Genomic DNA, 19,049 nt, shown 5'->3' on the forward strand with positions numbered 1-19,049 from the left:
GGGAACTGAGCATAATTGATTCTTTTTAGATTTACCTTGGAAGATAATGGCCGCAGTGTCCTTAAAGGTTTTGGATTTCAGCCTCTCCTCGAACTCATGGTTAATCCTCTTCTTGTACACATGTCTTCGCTCCCCTTTGACTATGGACAGATCTGGTATAGACCCCATCTGGAAAAGAACAAGAATATCTTTATTAAAATCAAGGAAATTCACAGAAATCTTTTATCGAATCAATTTGGGAATGTATTTGGCCTGTTGTTACACCACTGCAGAAAAAATCATTCAATTCGCTTTCAAGGATAGGTTATTTATAGAATTTGAGAGCAAAATACTGACTTAAGCTGCTGGGATTAAAGATGTGGCAACAAATGAGAATAGCAATACTTGCTTTTGACCTTCATTTATCAAAGAATAGTAACAGATCATTTATCCAGATAAGTGATAAGCAACCTTTTTTTAAGCGGAGGGCCAATTTATCCATTTTAAATTTATTCTCTGGCCGCAGGGGGTCAGGGCCCTATGCAGGCGCAATCGGAGCAGTCCGCTCCGGGCGCCAACTTGCCAAGGCGGCAAGGAGTCAAGGAGCCAAGGGGCTGTAAAAATACAGCCTAATACAGCGACCTTTGGTTTTTCTCAAGGCCGGTCTTGCATACAGTTTGACAAAGGTAGTTGAATTTGCAGGGTAGTAGGTATAGCAAACCTATTTATATTTTGAAAAACCGTATTTTTTCAAATTTATCATTCCGAACATATAAAAAAACTTGCGATTTTGGGCCACTGATTCAAAACAGAGAGAGAACATTTTAAAAATAATAATACTTGAATGATTTGTATAGCGCCGTTTTTATGCAAAATTACCACAAGGGTGCTGTACAAAAATATAGTAGGTATATGTCTACAATGATCTTTCTTATTACTAACTATTTTTTTGCGAAACCCTAAATATCATATTTTGTAGTACAGATTTTGAAAACGTAAAATATTTGATCATAGCACTCGGGAATCCGAAGTCCAAAATAAGAAATATCTAACTCTCTTTTCTCTTATTTAAGTATTTTCGGAAATATGATTTGGCGTAAGCGTACCTATGTATTTGTGAATCTTTGCGTGAAAAAATTATAAAATTCGATTGAAGTAGAAAATCAAAAACAACATTTGATTCATCCAGTCTAGACCGAACCAGAAATTACAATACTTTTTGGTTCCGTGATCATAGTTTACAACTCATTCTAATATCACAACAATGAACATGATAATAGACGCATTTAACATCTGTTTCCGATTTATAAATTAAATACTGTCTGATAGTTATCTGTAACATTTATTGCTTCCGGATTTTATTACAGGATGCAATTTAAAACGCTGATAAAATCGTTAAAAATACCATATTCAAGCGTAAGTAGAGTACTATAATTAACCACGCTCCTACCTTTGTTGCTAAACATCCTCTCAATTACAAATAATTAATAATCGATTTCTTATAATAGCAATTGCAGTAACCTTCCTAAAAAACCGACGCATCTAAATACTTACGAAATGTGATAGACAATTTGATAAAACCAAAGGAAAATACCAAAAATGAATGTTGAAATATTAAATTATTCCACGCCATTAAGTTGGCTGGCTAGCAATATGTATTTATTAGCACCGATTTCAATCTCGGAAAATGAAAACATCCGTTGCAAAGTAGTGACCTAGCATGTACCATTTACTTCAATATTAAATATTAATTGCTTGGTTTTACTCAAGATTTTAAGATAATAGTCTGATGAACTTAACGTGACAATTTACGTATATATTATCAACTATTATTTTATATTTCGTTTGACATACATACAGATCCCGAGGCAGTTGTCTGGATTAACCGGACTGTGGCTTAAGTATTATTTTGCATTTAGTTATACATTATTTATGAATTATTATTATTTATGACAAGTGTACCAGACGGTCATACTGACTGTTTATAGACTGTGTACCAGATTTAGAGCAATATTATGTATTAATTTATAGGTAAATTTGAATAATAACTCGTCTAATTCTAGGTAAACTCTGTCGTCATAACAATTCACAGCTTTTTTGTCTGGAATTTCTAGGTCAACGTATTTTTTAGTTGCCGCGGTTTTTAGTTATTTAGTTAATTGGATTAATAAATTAATAGTATATTACCGTTTAGAAAAAAAAGAGTTAAAACTCAAGCGAATCCGGCTTTCAATATTTATTTATTGAATTATAAACAGCTCTGCTCTTGTAGTCGGTCGGTAACGTCATTATCGTGTAAACGGATTCCTTTTATTTCTCGAATGTACAAATATTGCCTGAAAACAGGCGCCTTCTCGACTATTGATATATAAATTAGTTCATTTTTAAAACTCATATAACGTATGATACTCGTAATTTATAAAGAGTATCCTTCATCGAACATTAGATAAATTTCGCTTAGAAAATTCGGGAAGCTATAGTCTCACTTGAGCGATATTTACACAAAATTACAATCACGTTATTATTAAATAGGTGTCAGTCAATTGTCACCTATGTTAATTCGTTTACTGAACGTTCACATTATAATTTAAAAAATGTCAGTAAATTGTTACCCAATTCTTGTTTTCAAGGCGTCCTTCCCACCAACATATTATTTGAATTAATCTATGCAATAAGTAAATCAAACGTTCCGGTAATATTTGTTTAAGATTTCAGTTTGATTTCATTTCCCGCCCAGTTGGGCTTTTTGATTGACCTGATCTTTAATGATTGTATTGGTTATTCGTATAGTGAACGTATTACTATTAACTAACTTTCCTTCTGGTTTCATTAAATTGTTTTATTTTTGGGGTATTATGCCGTGTTGCGCTACCTCCATCTTTAGCCAACGTTTCGTACAGCATTACAGCGTCCGTCATAAAGGCAGATGTGTAAAGATTATGATAAAGTGTGTGCTTTATGTATGTTTATGTGATACCATATTACCAACTCCAATCCTCTAAGAGCTGGCAATACATTATAATTTAAGACGTTTAGTTTTGGTGTAGCCGTCAATTATCTGGTACCAAGAACTATTGAGCTTAGCTCCGTCATCTTTATAAATGTTATTGAGATATTTTCGAATTTCAATTGCCTCCGTAATTAGGCGTGCTCTATGTGTTTTGGGTCTTCCCTGGATTTCAGGAACAAATTCAAAGTAATGGCCAACTCGGCCACCCTGACAAATCTGAGTTGCTGAGCATTTATATTAGTCATTCAGAATATATCTGAAGACGTGTTGACAGAACATGTGTTCCGACTAACCCATAACATATTCGTGCTTTTCTGATTGTTATGAAACCTGTCAATTGATTAATTAAAGGCCTGCAGTCCCGTTTTTAACAGGAAAACGTAACAGTTATGTTACGTTCCCGTAACAGGAAAACGAATAATTTGTCCAGATTTTTAATACATTAACAATATTTTATATCGGTAAGTTTTCTCCATCTACGATCATTTTACCTAAAATCGATATATTTAACCCTTTCATCTCCAGTGTTAATTCAAATCAACATGAATATTGTGAGTTTTTTTACCGTAACGGTAGCGATTTAGAAATACCATGTTTTTGTTTTATTATAGCTTGTAATCTTTTCTGTGGCGTCTATTTTTTCCGCTCGGTTGAAATCCTTATTCCCGCCACAACAACGATAAATATTTTGACATCTGCTGATTGTGAGTTTCATCGAATTTCTGCCGTCATTGATTACTTCATTTAAGATGAGATATCAATATTTTCTACTCGAATTACAAATATTTTAACGCTAATAATAACATCAGTTCAATTCACTGTTCACAGTGATTTGTCAGAAATAACACTGGTAGTGACGGACATGTTTTCGACTAGTTTAGCGAATTTTTAAAGATTTATTATCCTAGATTATTTCTTTATTTCTGAATGAATTTTAAGTAAAATGTTATTTGTTTGTACATAAGAGATTATCACTATATTATAAATGTGCATTTTTGACATGAAACAGTTATTTGTATTAGGTACTGTTGTGTTATGTTTATTTTACCTTACTATTTAAAAAATACCCTCTGACGTCCAATTTTAATCCAAATTAACACGAATAATTTCTAAAAAAAAAAATTAAATACCAAAAATTTTCAAATAATTTTTGAGGTATTATGAAGCATTCCATATTTTATATATGTGGAAACAATAATGTGGATGTGAAAGGGTTAAGTGTACGTATTCTTAAAACTAAAAATAAAATTTAGTGTGATAGTCCTCAAAGCAGGTGCAGTCTTCAGGGATGTGAAGATTGTAACATTATTATTATTAAATATTGTAACATTATTCTTTCAACAATTTCATTGTTTCTAACTGACATATAATTATACAACTTACTAATGATATATTATATATATTCTGTAATTTTTTGATGAAATAAATAAATTTAAAAAAAAAGAAGCACCACTTGGCATTTTTTGTACATATAAAATGCCACCGCAGACCAAAATTTCATTAATTTTTTTTGTCCAAATAATGTCAGGAATCACTGGTTAGACTATAAATACACTAGTCACCAAGACAGGCTGCGAAGTCAGCAGATAGAATTTGTATGAAAACGTATTAAAGCTGATTCTACTCTAGGCAGCTAGTCAGCCAGTACTACTAGCTAATGTATGTGGTTGCTACACTGGCTACAATCATTGGCTTAAAGCAGAGGCTCCCAAACTTTTTTGCCCCGTAGACCACTTGCCAAAATTTTTTTTTCCGTAGACCCCCTGCCTACCGAATATTGAATTTTTCTAAAACTATTAACGTCCCATGTGATAATCATTTATTTTTTTAGTAAAAAGATTCCCTTCCCTTGCCTGTCAACAACCGGGTGGCGGTATAGTTCCTCTGTCTTTACACTGTGCAGACAGGGGCGCCCTTGTGAGGTATTACACCAAATGAAAATGGAGCAGGATAAGCAACGGGAATTTCTTTCTGTAGCTGGCCCTACAGAACTGCCCCTTAAGTTCTTTGTCAGTGCTTATTCCGGTCAGTTCTTCTTGTCACATGATATCCAATTCTTCAACGTTTCATTTCCATAATCAAAATGTCCTCAAACTTAGTTTTGTAGTCTGTGTGAAGTGCATTTAAATGTTGAACGTCATTATTACCCTGGACGTTTTTCAAAAACAAGTTGGGGAACTAGGAAAACTCGCGGCTTTCAATGTGCAATGTTTTTGCTTGAATATATTAATTCTGACGAGAATAGGAACGTAGACTCTATTTATATACCTCAATTAACAACTTTACGAAATATAAAAATACAAATATCAAATAAGTAATTTCTCAGTCTATTATATTTGTGGTAGGTCTATTGTGTCATTTACGGAACTCCCAAATGTTGACTTGAGGTAAATGGGGGTCCGCTCGTATGTACCCCCATTTGAATCTCGTGGACCCCCAAAGTTTTTTCTCGCTGACATTGACCCCCAGTAAGCCGATATCGACCCCTGGGGGTCCATATAGACCACTTTGGGAACCTCTGGCTTAAAGTCTTGGCTGCCTAGTGTCAACGAACTAAAGTACCTAGATCAGGTACGTCTCTCAACAACCTTTATATTCTAAATTTATTAATATAATTTTATGGCAACACGTACCAGTACGTATATCGTATTTATTGATGTCTTCATTAGGTGTATGTATTTGGAATGCAAGGAATTGTAGTTTTTTAAAGGGAGCAAGTTTTTTTCACGGACTGCTTTCAAGTCCTTGATAATAAGTGCGTGTTTTTTTTGAATTGGGGTTTAAATCATGGCCTTTAAATTGTAGCACGTACATTTAAAAAAGTGTTTTTTTTAAACCTTGTTTTTATATTATTGGAATACCTGGATTTAAAAAAAAAGTTGTACCGAGACCGAAGTATAAGAATTATTAATAACAGAAGGAGCCTAACAAGATAATGTTGAAGCTTAACAAAAATTATTTGTGAATGTAAATTTATGTAATAATAATAAATGTAAATTAGTAATTTGTTTGCATATTACATCACATGGTTTTTTGCTGTATAATAAAAATATGGCGCCACATTAAAAACAGGTTCTACATTTCTAACGTTTTACGCTTACAGTGATGATGGTATGCATACACGGAGAAAAATGAGTATTGCCGATTTATTAAAATCATGTTAAAACGGGACAGCAGACCGTTTCCTAATAAAATTTTAGTACTTTCAGAATATATCGGAATACGTGTTCATGCATCTGAGTTTGCCCTGTTAATATATGCACGTATGTTAATATGTACGTATACGTATGTTAATATAATACACGTGTTCCGATGTCGCGTTAATACAACCCTTTTAACTAAAAGTTTAACATGCAACCTACCAATTCGTTCGTTAAGGGCCTGCAGTCCCGTTTTTAACAGAATTACTAGAAATTTTAAGAGATTTTTAATAAATTAATAATATTTTAAATGAGTAAGTTTTCTCCTTGTATTACTCCCAGCGAGAGATCGTACGTGGCGTCATTGATCTAGCATCTTTTGTCTTTTTGGTTTTCAAACAAGACGCGTGAGAAGGAAGAGGACGAACGTCGATGATGATGCAGGTTTCAAATATTGATAACCTGCATTTTTTAAAGTGCCACAATTCAAGGACGTTTATCCTTTTCGTTTCACTGACATATAAAATATAATCAAATATCCTTGTTTCTACACCTTTTAGAGATATGAATAAATAACAGATTTAAAAAAGACAATTAACTGATATCTTATATAACTTTATAATATAATAATATATATATTTTTTCCGAATTTAGGGTTAATGCTCGTACTTATAGATATCGAATGCGCTTCTGAGAATAATATTAGGTATTGTTAAATAACGGTCAACACATATTGCATCGTAATATGAACTGGTTACTCTAGGTACCTTATGTCATGCTTTAGATTCATTTGTGGATTAGTTTAAACAAATCATAATTAACGAGATGTTCGTATAAAACAGAATCATTGATTCATTTCAAGGTTGTTATAGAACGAAAACTTCATGACGTACATGTTCGTGGATTATTAATAATTGTCTGCAATTCAGCATAATATTATTGTTTTGGTTTTGTTAGTCCTCTGTGATATATACGATTTTGAGAATGCATTTGGCAAGCGTAAAAAATTTAATTAAAACACTAATCAGAGGCGCAATGCAACAGAGAATTCTTAGGTAAGCATTATGACTACTGAAAATGACCGTGAAAACAATATTAAAATTACTTTAATTGTTTATCTGACAACCGGTATTTTATAAAATATGGTAAAATCTGAAGGAACTTGAAGTTCTAATGAATAAAAATCTTGTAAGCTCGCTAAATGGTTGCGACAAAAGAAATTAAGCCTTAATGTAATAAAAACATTAAATTACTTTCGGAAAACTCTAACCTCTCGTGGAACTCCCATGTTGAGAATGTAAAATCCAAAATTTCCCCTTTTAATTTTTTTATAAATTTAATTTAGATTAAATTTGATAATATTATTATTAAGTTCTGCAAGTGTTTTAGTTTTTTATTATTGTGACAGCTGTTTCGGCTTACAAGGCCATTTTCAAACTGTGGTTAGTCCACATTGAGACGACGTTTTTATACTATTTCAAATGTAAATTTTGAAGGTGCATACATTGATTTATTACTGGTTACACCGATGACATGATCTATTGTTGGTTAAACCAATCTATGTTTTCCCCTCAGTATCAAAATTTACATTTGAAATAGTATAAAAACGTCGTCTCAATGTGGACTAACCACAGTTTGAAAATGGCCTTGTAAGCCGAAACAGCTGTCACAATAATAAAAAACTAAAACACTTGCAGAACTTAATAATAATATTATCAAATTTAATCTAAATTAAATTTATAAAAAAATTAAATGGAGTTCTAGTTCTACGAATTAAACACAAAAACAATAAACAAAATTTCCCCAATAACCGGTGTATTCTATCGGCTTCAAGGTGTGCTCCCCACAGTTTTACTGCGTGACACATATTGTGCTATGATCCACTACCACCTGAGTTATTTAGTTAGTATCTGGGGCACCATTACAAAAAAACAGATATATACTCACAGACACAAATACTTCCTTTTACGATTCTGCCAAAATATAACATCACAACTGCCATTCTACAAATAATTCAACACTCCTCACACACCAACACTAATCTAGTCTAATTCCGACATACACAAGTACAAAACACGATCGAAAAATCAAATAAACTTATTGTCATCTTACACGACTAAATTAGGAATTAACTCCTTACAATACATCGCATGTAAGCAATACAACGCATTACCTAGTAACCTAAAACTTCCAGCAACGAACAAAAAGTTTTATTAATTAGTGAGACATTGTTTCTTTGGAACTCGAAAAAACTTCTGTGTTGATTTCTTTTAATGTATTTATGAAATTTATTTATTTATTTATTTATTTTCACATATACGGCACAACATGTGCCATTCACATACTAAATTACAGAGAATAGTACAGCAACATAAGGAATGCAACAATATAAATGTAAGTATAACGGTATAATCAGTAAATAGTAGTAAGGTTAAAAGTATGAAAAAAAAAGAGACATAAATAAAATATAAGTAGCAATCTGTAGTATAGTATTAAGTCAAAGTAAGACATTATATGTAATAATCTATAATAAAGTAGTATAAGCTAGAATGAAGTGCTTATAAAATGTCTGAAAGGCAATAAGAGTTTGTAAAAAATAAAATAAAAAATTAAGTAAGGTATAAACTATTAGAAAATGAAAAGAATAAAATATATACTATTATAATATGAAAAGGAAACAAAAGTAATAAATGGGAGAATCGCGTGTATAATAATAATGTGCGACACATGGAGTACTAGTAGTTTTTAATCTGAAGTACATAAACATTATGATGGTATGGTATTATTCGACAATTTTTGTTTTATGCATCTTTTATATGATAATAGACAATCGGCGTGATCGATGTTGGAATATTCATTGCCTAATCTGTGCAAGCGATGTATTATTGAATTTTGTTCTGCGTTAGTTCCAGTATTGTTGCAATAATAAGGTGACTTGAGTCTAGTTTGTCTACAGGGAACATGGTAGTTTATCAACGAAGTTAATTCAGGGGAGTCAAACCAGTGATTGATTATTTTAAATAAAAAAATTAGATCATTAAGTATTCTTCTATGTTTTAACGATAAGAGATGCATTAATTGTAATAATGAATCGTAATCAATGTCGTCAGAGGGAATTCCTAATTTGAAGTTAATTGTTCTGAGAAATTTATGTTGGATTCTTTCAATGGAGTTTGCATAGTTTTTGTAGGAAGGGTTCCATATAGACGAATTATATTCTAATTGACTTCTGACTAGAGTTGTATAAAGTAATTTTAATGTATGGATATTTTTGAAATCTTTAGATATTCTAGTAATGAAGCCCAACATTTTCATTGCTTTACTAGTAATGACATTTATGTGATTATTAAATGATAATTTACTATCAAAGATTATACCGAGGTCCCTTATTTCAGGTACAGATAATAAAATGTGGTTGTTCAGTGTATAACTATATTTGATGGGGTTTTTTATTCTGAAAAAACTCATAATTTGACATTTTTTAATATTAAGTGTAAGTTTGTTAATGGAACACCACTCTGCAAATTTTTTGAAATTGGATTGTAGGGACAAACAGTCATTGATATTTTTAATGATTTTAAATATTTTCATATCATCAGCAAATAATAATATGTGAACATCAGAGAAAATAGAAGTGACATCGTTTATAAACAGTATAAATAATATTGGTCCTAAGTGTGAACCCTGAGGCACACCGCTAGTGGCTTCGAATTCGTAAGACAAGTGTTCTTTGATACATACAGTCAGTATACGTTTTGATAAGTAATCCTTAATCCAGTGTAATAGTTTACCACTTATTCCAAGTTTTGACAATTTATTTATAAGGATTTTATGACAAACCTTGTCGAACGCTTTACTAAAATCCGTATAAATTGAGTCGACTTGTTGCCTGTTAGCGAGAGCACATGAGATAAAGTTTTCGTATAGTGTAAGATTAGTTAGAGTAGATCGGCCAGAGACAAAACCGTGTTGAAAAGAAGAAATATTAAATTTTACACAAGAACATATTTTATGAAGAATTAACTTTTCAAAAACTTTCGGTATCGACGATTGTATGCATATCGGTCTGTAATTTTCAACAAAAGACTTGTCTCCGCTTTTAAATATTGGAGTAAGAAAGCTGTTTTTCCATATTTGCGGGAACTTACCCGATGAAAGTGATTGTTTAAAGAGTAGGTATAGTGGGTAAGAGACGCTACCTGCACAGTTTTTAAGGAATATGGGGGGAATTTTATCTGGTCCTGAGCAACATTTGGGTTCCAGTAGTTTAATACAAGCCGCTATGTCTTTAATTTCAATATTAATCTGGGATAATTCTAAATTTATATCTGACTCGAAGTTTGGAATTGGTTCGTTAGGTATATCTGCTTCATACACATCTTTAAAAAAATCTGCAAATAAATTGACAATTTCATTAATTTTACAGGAAGTTTTCTGTTTATGGTGCATAGTTTCAGGTATTCCAAGATTATTGTTATTTAGTGATTTATAATACTTAAAAAAATGTTTTACATTATTTCCAATTGAAAGTTCAACATTATTAATATAATTCTTGTAACAAATGTTCGATAGTTTATTGCAATTTTTTCGTAGCATGCTGAAATTTGAATAATCAGAAATGTTTTTAGTATCTTTGTAAATTTTATGTGCTATCTTCTTTTCAATTACTAGGTTGATGAGGTCCTTGTTGAACCAGCTAGGAAAATTAGAGGATGATTTAAAGCTGATTGGGACAAAAGTTTTAATGGCTTTATACAAGTGGTCATAAAAGGCTTTAATATTTCCATCGAGGTCACCTCCCTCTAGTATAGACCAGTCAACGTTATATAGATAATCACGTATTGTGGCATAATTGGCTTTATTAAAGTTTGGATACTGGGTCTTAGTTTCAAGTTGGTATTTCATAGGGCTACATAATATAACAATGTGTAAAGGTGGGTGATGGGAGTCGGGTGCAAGAATCAAATCCAGTGACTCATCAACCTTAGTGGCCGTGTCAGTACAAAAAACAAGATCTAGTAATCTGTTATTGACATTTTTTACATTGTTTAATTGATTAAGGTTGAGGAAATCACATAAATTGACAATTTCTTTTTCTGTTTCGGATAAGTTTGAGTTTTGAGAATCAGTAGAATTATCGCAGGTGCCCCAGTGGATTTTGGGTAAATTGTAATCGCCGATGATAGTGATTTTACTATTTGGAAATTTGTACGACAATTGCTCTATATCCTCAAAATGACTTTTGTATACACTTATATCCGACGATGGCGGAATGTAAACACTGCCAATGATATTTTTTTGGTTTTTACCGTTTAATAAGATGTAAACTTGTTCCACATTACAGTTTTTGGTTTTCAGAAGTTTTGAGCAATGCACCTTGTTGACGGCTATCATGACGCCGCCGCCTCTAGACTTAGAGCTGGTATGTTGACTTCTGTCAGCCCGGTATACGTGATGGTGGGGAAGTCCAAGCTCAGCTGTGTTGATAGATGGTTCTAGCCAGGTTTCTGTTAGTATGATTATGTCGTGGTGCAGAGTTGGGGCATGTACTTTGAAGTCCTTTAGTTTTGTTTTTATTCCTCTGACGTTTTGGTAGTAGCATTTCAGTTGGTAATTATTGTGTCGTTTTTTGGAAGAGTTGCAACAATGGTAGGTTTAGAGTTAATGTATTTAATGGTGAGGTTTGGTTCGCCATTTTCTTGCCGGGACAGCAACTCTCTTCTTAGTTCAATTAAGTGATTCCGCTGGAGAACAGTTAGATCGTTACCAGCTTTGATGCCGTTTTTTAATTTTATGCTGTTACGTAACACAGTTTTTGGTGTGATGTTATCATTAAATTCCAGTTTGATTGGTCTGTTTTTGTTAGGAGTTTTTTTGGCACCCAGTCGGTACATTTTTACATGAAGTAGATCGAGAGATGGGTCAATATTTTTAATGGCAGAAAAAACTTTATCTGTGTCTTCGGCAATGCTTATGACTTTTTCTTCTGACGTGCTCTCCGGCACGTTATATAAGATAATGTTTTTAGATCGATTAGCTCTCTCTTCCATTTCGGTTACTATTTCACACATATTTGTTTCGATCGGCTGACGGTTCGTAGTTTGAGCCATGAGATGCATATTATTTTTAAGTGAATTTAATTCACCTTGCATCACTCCAAAATCGACAACCAATTCACCAATAGTACCCATAAGTTCAGTAGTTTTTGGAATAATTTTAAGAATGTTTTCTTTTGTAAATTTGTTGTTAGGATCATTAACGATCGAAATTAATCCACTAATTATTGAGTTAACTTTGGTGATGTAGTTAGAAGCTTTATCACACAGAGCCATTTTTTATTATTTTTTTATTGATTATTTGTACGAATAAGTATATATTTTTAATTGCGAATAAACAGTTATAAACCCCTGACTTATTGGCAAGGCTCGTGCGAGCTACCGCGGCGGGGAATGACGGGCGGGTGACGGGTACGGGGGGGTTTTAACAGCTGTCACTAGAAACTAATTTGTAAAACACAATTTCCGTACTTTGCAGGCACTATGTACGTTTTTGATAACTTGGCTACTTTACACCAGTTTTAATTAGATATTACACCGTGAATTATCTTGATTTTGTAACTTTTTGATTGTTTATAGGTGATTTTGTTGGGACGAATTTAAATGCGTGTACACTCTCTATATGTTGTTGTTGTAATATAATATGTTTGATTTAACTGTGTTAAGACTGTCTAGTCTGTTTTAAAATATTTATTTATGTCTATTCTTGAATACACGTTTTACAAATGATTACAGTGGTTTATATTGTAGTACAGAGAAAAAAAGTACAGAAAAAACGTATAAAAAATAAAGAACATTGGTTGATATAGGTAAAATTGTGCATGGGTGATATTGTATGTAACGTGAGCACCTCACTAGGAGAACCTGTGCTGAGGTGTTAACGTGTTTGTGATTAAGGGTGACAGGTGTGTTATGCGTTGTAGTAGAAAGCTATTATTATAATTTTTTTTTCACAGACATATATTGAAACATGAAAACACACATTTATATGTGAGTGTATGTATTTTTGGATAATTCTTGAAGAACGTGTAAAACATTTAATTTTACTTATTATATTTTGGTTATGTTTGGTTTGGAATTATAATCTTTTGAATAAAGTGAGTATCTTGATTTTTTATCCAGGATACGATATAATATGATTTAAGATTTTTTTGTTTTGTTGAAACGTTGGCTAAAGAAGGAGTTAGCGCAACACGGCATAACACCCCAAAAACAAATAACAAAAAAAGGATACGATATGTTTTTTGAGAAAGTTTGTAGATGTGTTTGTAGTCAATAATTGTTTCAAAGTAATGGACATACTGTTAAAAAGTTTGGTTGCGTAGTATTGAAAGTGTCTTTGTCCGTGTGTGATGTGTGTTATCGGAATGTTCAGAATATATTATATGTTATAATTATATATGTAAACTGTTCATTAAACTCCCTTTTAAATTCATTGTCTTATGTAAAAATAATTCTTTGTTTTATTAATGTTATCTTTCCCGAAATGAGTTTTTTTTTAAACTCACTTTAAACTTATTGTTATTATTTTGTAATGTATTATCACAAAAAACCAATTGTATATATGTGTTTTATTTGTTTAATTATTTATTGTTATATTATTAAAATTTTCTTCAACTCGCTATGCTACTTCCGAAGCATGTCAATAGGAGAATAAAGATAAAAAACACTAGTTTCTACTACTAGAATCGACACACCCAGGCCACGGGCCCATTGTGGTATATCCAGTTTTAGCTTCCTTATAGTAAGAGAAGTTATGACGGCCGGCGTGGTCTAGTGGTATACGCTTTCGACTACAGATCCGAAGGTCGCGGGTTCGAACCCGGCGTGCGCAAATAAATTTTATTTGATTAATTTGTGTTATTTCACAATTAATTCATTTAAAATAATATATAGTATATTTGCGGCACGTTCCAGAGTGGAAGATACTCTCAGTATCGCCCTGGTGTAAGACCACCATTCAGAATTGAAACTTTGCTTGAAATGGCTTTAGCCGTGTTTGGTGACCAGATCTGAATAGCCAGGTACTTCCCCACCTTCCTCTTCCCCATCTCCCTCCCCTCCCCAATACCCTCAGCCTCACAACATACCCCAATTGGGGATGCCATAGTCTCACTGGCTCCAGACGGGAGCAGTTGGGACTCTTGTGCGGTAATACTGTAAAAAAAAAAAAAAAAAAAAAAACAAAAAAAGTAACCCGGTAACTTTGATAAAGTTAATCGGGTTTCTCTTTGGATATTTGGCTATATCTCCTGGTTCCGCAAGAATGATGCCAATCAAGTGGTATCCCGTTATTAAAATAAAAGGCAAATAGATATCACCAAAGCAACAAATTCAAAACATAGGCTTTAGGCAAAGCCACATCTTCAATATTTGCATAGCGATCGAATATGTTGGCATCGAACAACATTTAAAAAAAAGTAATTTTTAGGCAATGACTAAAGAAAATCAAAGCTATATAATCGGTACGGTATAATGAAGCGTTTGTTTTCCATAATTACTCAAAAAAAATTATATAAAGAAGATTGTTTTATAAAAGTAGTTTTTACTAAGTTATTGTGTTGTTTTAAATTTAAAAAAGATCATTTAACTATAATTCGTATATAATATAATTAAATTTAACTTTGAGTGAATCGCGTACTAGACCACTAATTTAACTTAATTTTTCTTATGTATACTTCTGGCAGAGTTTTTCGAATTCAGAGACAGTAAATTTTTTCTCTTATTTTTAACGTCAAGTGTGCAAAATTTTGATTAAATTTTTGCACACTTGACAAAGGGATGGGAGTGGTTTTTCTTCCTTCCATTTCTTTTCGACCTTCTTCTGATTTTGAAGGTTAAGTGTGCAAAATTTCATCAATCTCGGTATAAAAGTGTCGATTTGTACAAAATCAGATTAACGCTGCCTGCTACAGACACTCACTTTATTAATACCCATGATAATATTAATTATTTATAAATAACTACAATAACGTACTATGCACTCCTCTTCCAAACACAAGCTAACGCTTCTATTAGCCCAGTCAATGAAGGGAAAAAAAGACCCAATGTCGGAACTAATTCCCCGGAAGCTGATTTTTTTACAGATGTTAGAAGACCTTTAGACATGTATTTTTACAAAAGTCCCCGACTTTCCCCCTTGTGCTTCCTTCCCCACCCCCTCTTGAATATATTTTTCAAAGCCTTTCGGAATACGCTAATATCTCCTCAATGGTTTTATAAAATCAGATTATTTATTTTTTGTTTAGTTTCTAATTAGTTATTCTAAAAAATTATATTCTTTCATTTTTGCGAGAAAAGCTATACAATCTCCACAATTTATTAGTAAAGAAAAAATATCAGTTTTTAAAATAGTATTTCAGAATATATTTGCAAATAACTTTTTTCTGAGCCTGTTAACGAAAAAAAATAAATCAACAAAACTTGTAGACAATATTTTTAGCTATAAAATAATGTATATAATGATGGGTTTCAATTTATAATAAGGCACGTAGGCTGTTAATAAGGAGCACGGCGCGCGGGGGCTCGAACGCGCAGCGGCTCGCGGCGCAGCGAGAAATTACAAAAACCTAAGGAAAGTAATGATTAATTCATGTGTTTTTTTTTATAACAAATTCTTCTAACGTTGAAGAGTTTTATTGTTATTTACCAGTTTTAGTTCGGAGGGGAGGGGGGTAATATAAATATTTTCCCCTGCCCAATGAAGCTTTCATTATCCACCAACCGCCGTGCCCCGGTCTGGTTAAACAGTCATATTATGTTGTATGATTGTTTGTAACATATTATTTAAATAAAGTTATGTGAAATAAGCCAAAAATACCTACAACAGCGTGGGACTACCCTTTCACAACATTAAAATATTGCAGACCTTATGTTATGGCGAAGTTCTAAAAATCTTTTGTGGTAATTCTCACTTGTTTTTTTTATGTGCACCTATCAACAATAAAATACCGAAACAACAAATCACTTAAAATAGTGCATAGATCTAAAATGGTTTATTTTCAAACAAGCTACTTAAAATATACCTCAAAAATATTATATTGACAAAACGGTTTGTAAATTATATTATATACTTATCAATATTATCTATGACAAAATTAGGCAAATATTCAAATAATTTTCTAGTTTTTTTTTTTTTTTATATAGTGAATACCTCACAAGAGTCCCAACTGCTCCCGTCTGGAGCCAGTGAGACTATGGCATCCCCAATTGGGGGATGTTGTGAGGCTGGAGGTAAGTGGGGAAGGGAAAGAGGAAGGTGGGGAAGTACCTGGCTATTCAGATCTAGTCACTAAACACGGCTAAAGCCATTTGGAGCAACGTTTCAATTCTGAATGGTGGTCTTACACCAGGGCGATACTGGTAGTATCTTCCACTCTGGAACGTGCCGCAAATATACTATATATTATTTTAATTAATTAATTGTGAAATAACACAAATTAATCAAATAAAATTTATTTGCGCACGCCGGGTTCGAACCCGCGACCTTCGGAATGGCAGTCCAATGCGTTACCACTGGACTATGCCGGCCGTCAAAGTCAAGAGAGTCTTCCATTTATTCGTCATACTGGGGATATACATGATAATCAGACATGACATCGTCAGACATGATAATCCGTTACGGTTGTAGCACATGGCAGAGCAGGTAAATCCAGATTTTCTGCAGCCACAATAATTTTCACATCCAGACTTGCAGGAACAGGACACCAGAGAAAGAAGGTCATCAGGAGCAAATGGTTTCAAAAATTTCTTCTTTCCACCATTTTCATACTTCCATCCCCAGTTTATAGGGTTTAGTTTGTTTCCTAACCAAAACTGTACTTGCAAATAAACTCTCAACAAATGTTGATGACACGATTCTGAAGTCGGTGGTAGTTTTGCCAAGTCAAATTTAGATTTAAAAGCTGATTTTGTCGTTAGTCTGGTAAATTTATAGTATCGAGCTTCGTTTCAATTAGAGTAGCTACCAAGACCATACATGGCGAGAGCGAATTTTTCTCCATTTTGCAACAAGTTCTCCTCAGTTGAATCTTTTTCCAAAAAAACTGAAAAAAATAGATTTTCCTTCAGGAGCAAGACTTACAAGTAATACCAAAATATCACTATCCGTGCCAACAACCATCACTTTTGAGAAGATGTTGAGTTGTTCGATGCCGGTTAGTACAATGTCAATATCGGCATCACCTGCGGCCGTGACTGTTTTCAAACCAGATTCACTAAATTCATGACACAGTGCTTCAATCATTATTTTTCTTGTTTTTCTTATTAGATAAGAAAGCTTCCTTCTTAGTCAAACAACGTGTAGTGAAGTTTAATTCAATATCGCACGATGAGTTGTTAGCCGACCTTCGTTTTTGCTCTTCATATTTTACAGTTGGTTCTTCAGGGTATCCATCGAAAACGACAATAGAATGTTTGCCAAATTTAGTATGGACAAAACGTGATGATTTAATGATGTCTCCGTAAGTAGTTTAAGTTTGCCAAACAACAGAGTGTAGGAGGTATCCCCCATCGATGACTATTGCAGCATTTTCCAAATCAACTTCGTCATGAATACTTTCGCTAAATACTTTAGCCATACATGATTGTGTTCCTTTACGAAGGGAGACTTCATCAAAAATAGAAGGGGTCTTGAAGCCAATTCATTTCCTAAGTAGGTCTTAAGCTTGCTAGGACTATCACTAATGCTAAGTATTCTATTAAATAGCTGCTGGGGGTTTACTGCAACTTGTCTCGTCCTAACAGTTGCGGATTTGAATCTTGCTGGGTAGTCACTATGTCTTTCCTTTTTAGTCGTATATCTCCAAAATGAAATCCTTTCATTTTTTGCATAGCTGCCAGGCCCACCTCATAAACGTTATCACAATTAACACTATTATCTGAAATAAACCCTGAAGATAAAGACACCAGCTCCCCCGAGCGCTTGGTGAACGGGCTGTGCTGTCTTAGCCATAATGTATATTTTCCTATATCTAGCTCATCCCTTTTCTTCCGTGATTCGCGCAGCTCAACATGCTGTTCAGTAAAATTAAATTCTATACCGATGAATTCTTCAATGCTCTCTTGCACTTTCACGAAGTAAGTGGTTCCAAGTTTCCACTTTTCCGCTGTCAGTGATTCCGCGCCCAAGTGTCAAACCTGCTGACTTCATTGGTCGCATGAGACACTGCTCGATGATCATGTCCGTCCAGGTACCGGACCAATATCTGTCGCTTCTTCTTATTGTAAAGTACCCATTTTCAGTGAATATTTTATATTCTTCTTTAGTTATTCTTGATTCGAGTTGCAACATACTTTGAACGTACATATGTGCTGATTTTACGTATGGCAAATGTCCTGCCGGGTGGAAAAATGGAAGCATATCAACAATAGTATTTAGGTGCATTTTCCGATTCCCGGACTTCTCTGCAAATATAAATCTAAGCATGAGGTCGATGCAATGTAGAAGGTAAAGCCACAACTTGGCAGTCCTACTCGATGATTCCTTAATCCTGCCTTCACTTGCTTCAGTATATGGAATCGTCTCTTTTAGATTGTCATCATTATTATCCTCCTCCTCCTTTTTTCCACGTAACTAAATCTTGATACATATTTTCTATTTGTCTTAATTTCCGATCAATATCTTGGTATTCTTCTCTCATTACGTGGACAAGAGACGCTGCTGTTAAAGAGTAGGCTCTGTTTGCCCGAGAATATTCATGTCCATGGAGCATGTGGGTTACTGTTGAGGACGCGTAAACTGATTCAGATAAATTTCTCACACACCTTTATTTAAATAATAAGTAACAAACAATCATACAACATAATATGACTGTTTAGCCAGATAATGAAAGCGCTTCATTGGGCAGGGGAAAATATTTATAT

At 33.3% G+C, this 19,049-nt stretch overlaps 1 protein-coding gene across 7 annotated transcripts in view; it reads right to left on the minus strand.

The window, feature by feature from the left end:
• The window catches only part of e (nonribosomal peptide synthetase ebony), an 86,973-nt gene that overhangs the window by 19,544 nt on the left and 48,380 nt on the right, over positions 1-19,049 (minus strand). For all 7 annotated transcript variants that reach the window (XM_089646887.1, XM_089646885.1, XM_089646883.1 and 4 more), the window contains one exon: positions 36-168. In XM_089646887.1, the coding sequence (XP_089503013.1) occupies positions 36-168 (133 nt within the window). The remainder of the gene's footprint in view (positions 1-35; positions 169-19,049) is intronic.

The sequence above is a fragment of the Hesperophylax consimilis genome, chromosome 25, assembly GCF_061612785.1.
Source record: "Hesperophylax consimilis isolate HC1 chromosome 25, BYU_Hcon_1.0, whole genome shotgun sequence".
Classification (NCBI taxonomy): Eukaryota; Metazoa; Arthropoda; class Insecta; order Trichoptera; family Limnephilidae; genus Hesperophylax; species Hesperophylax consimilis.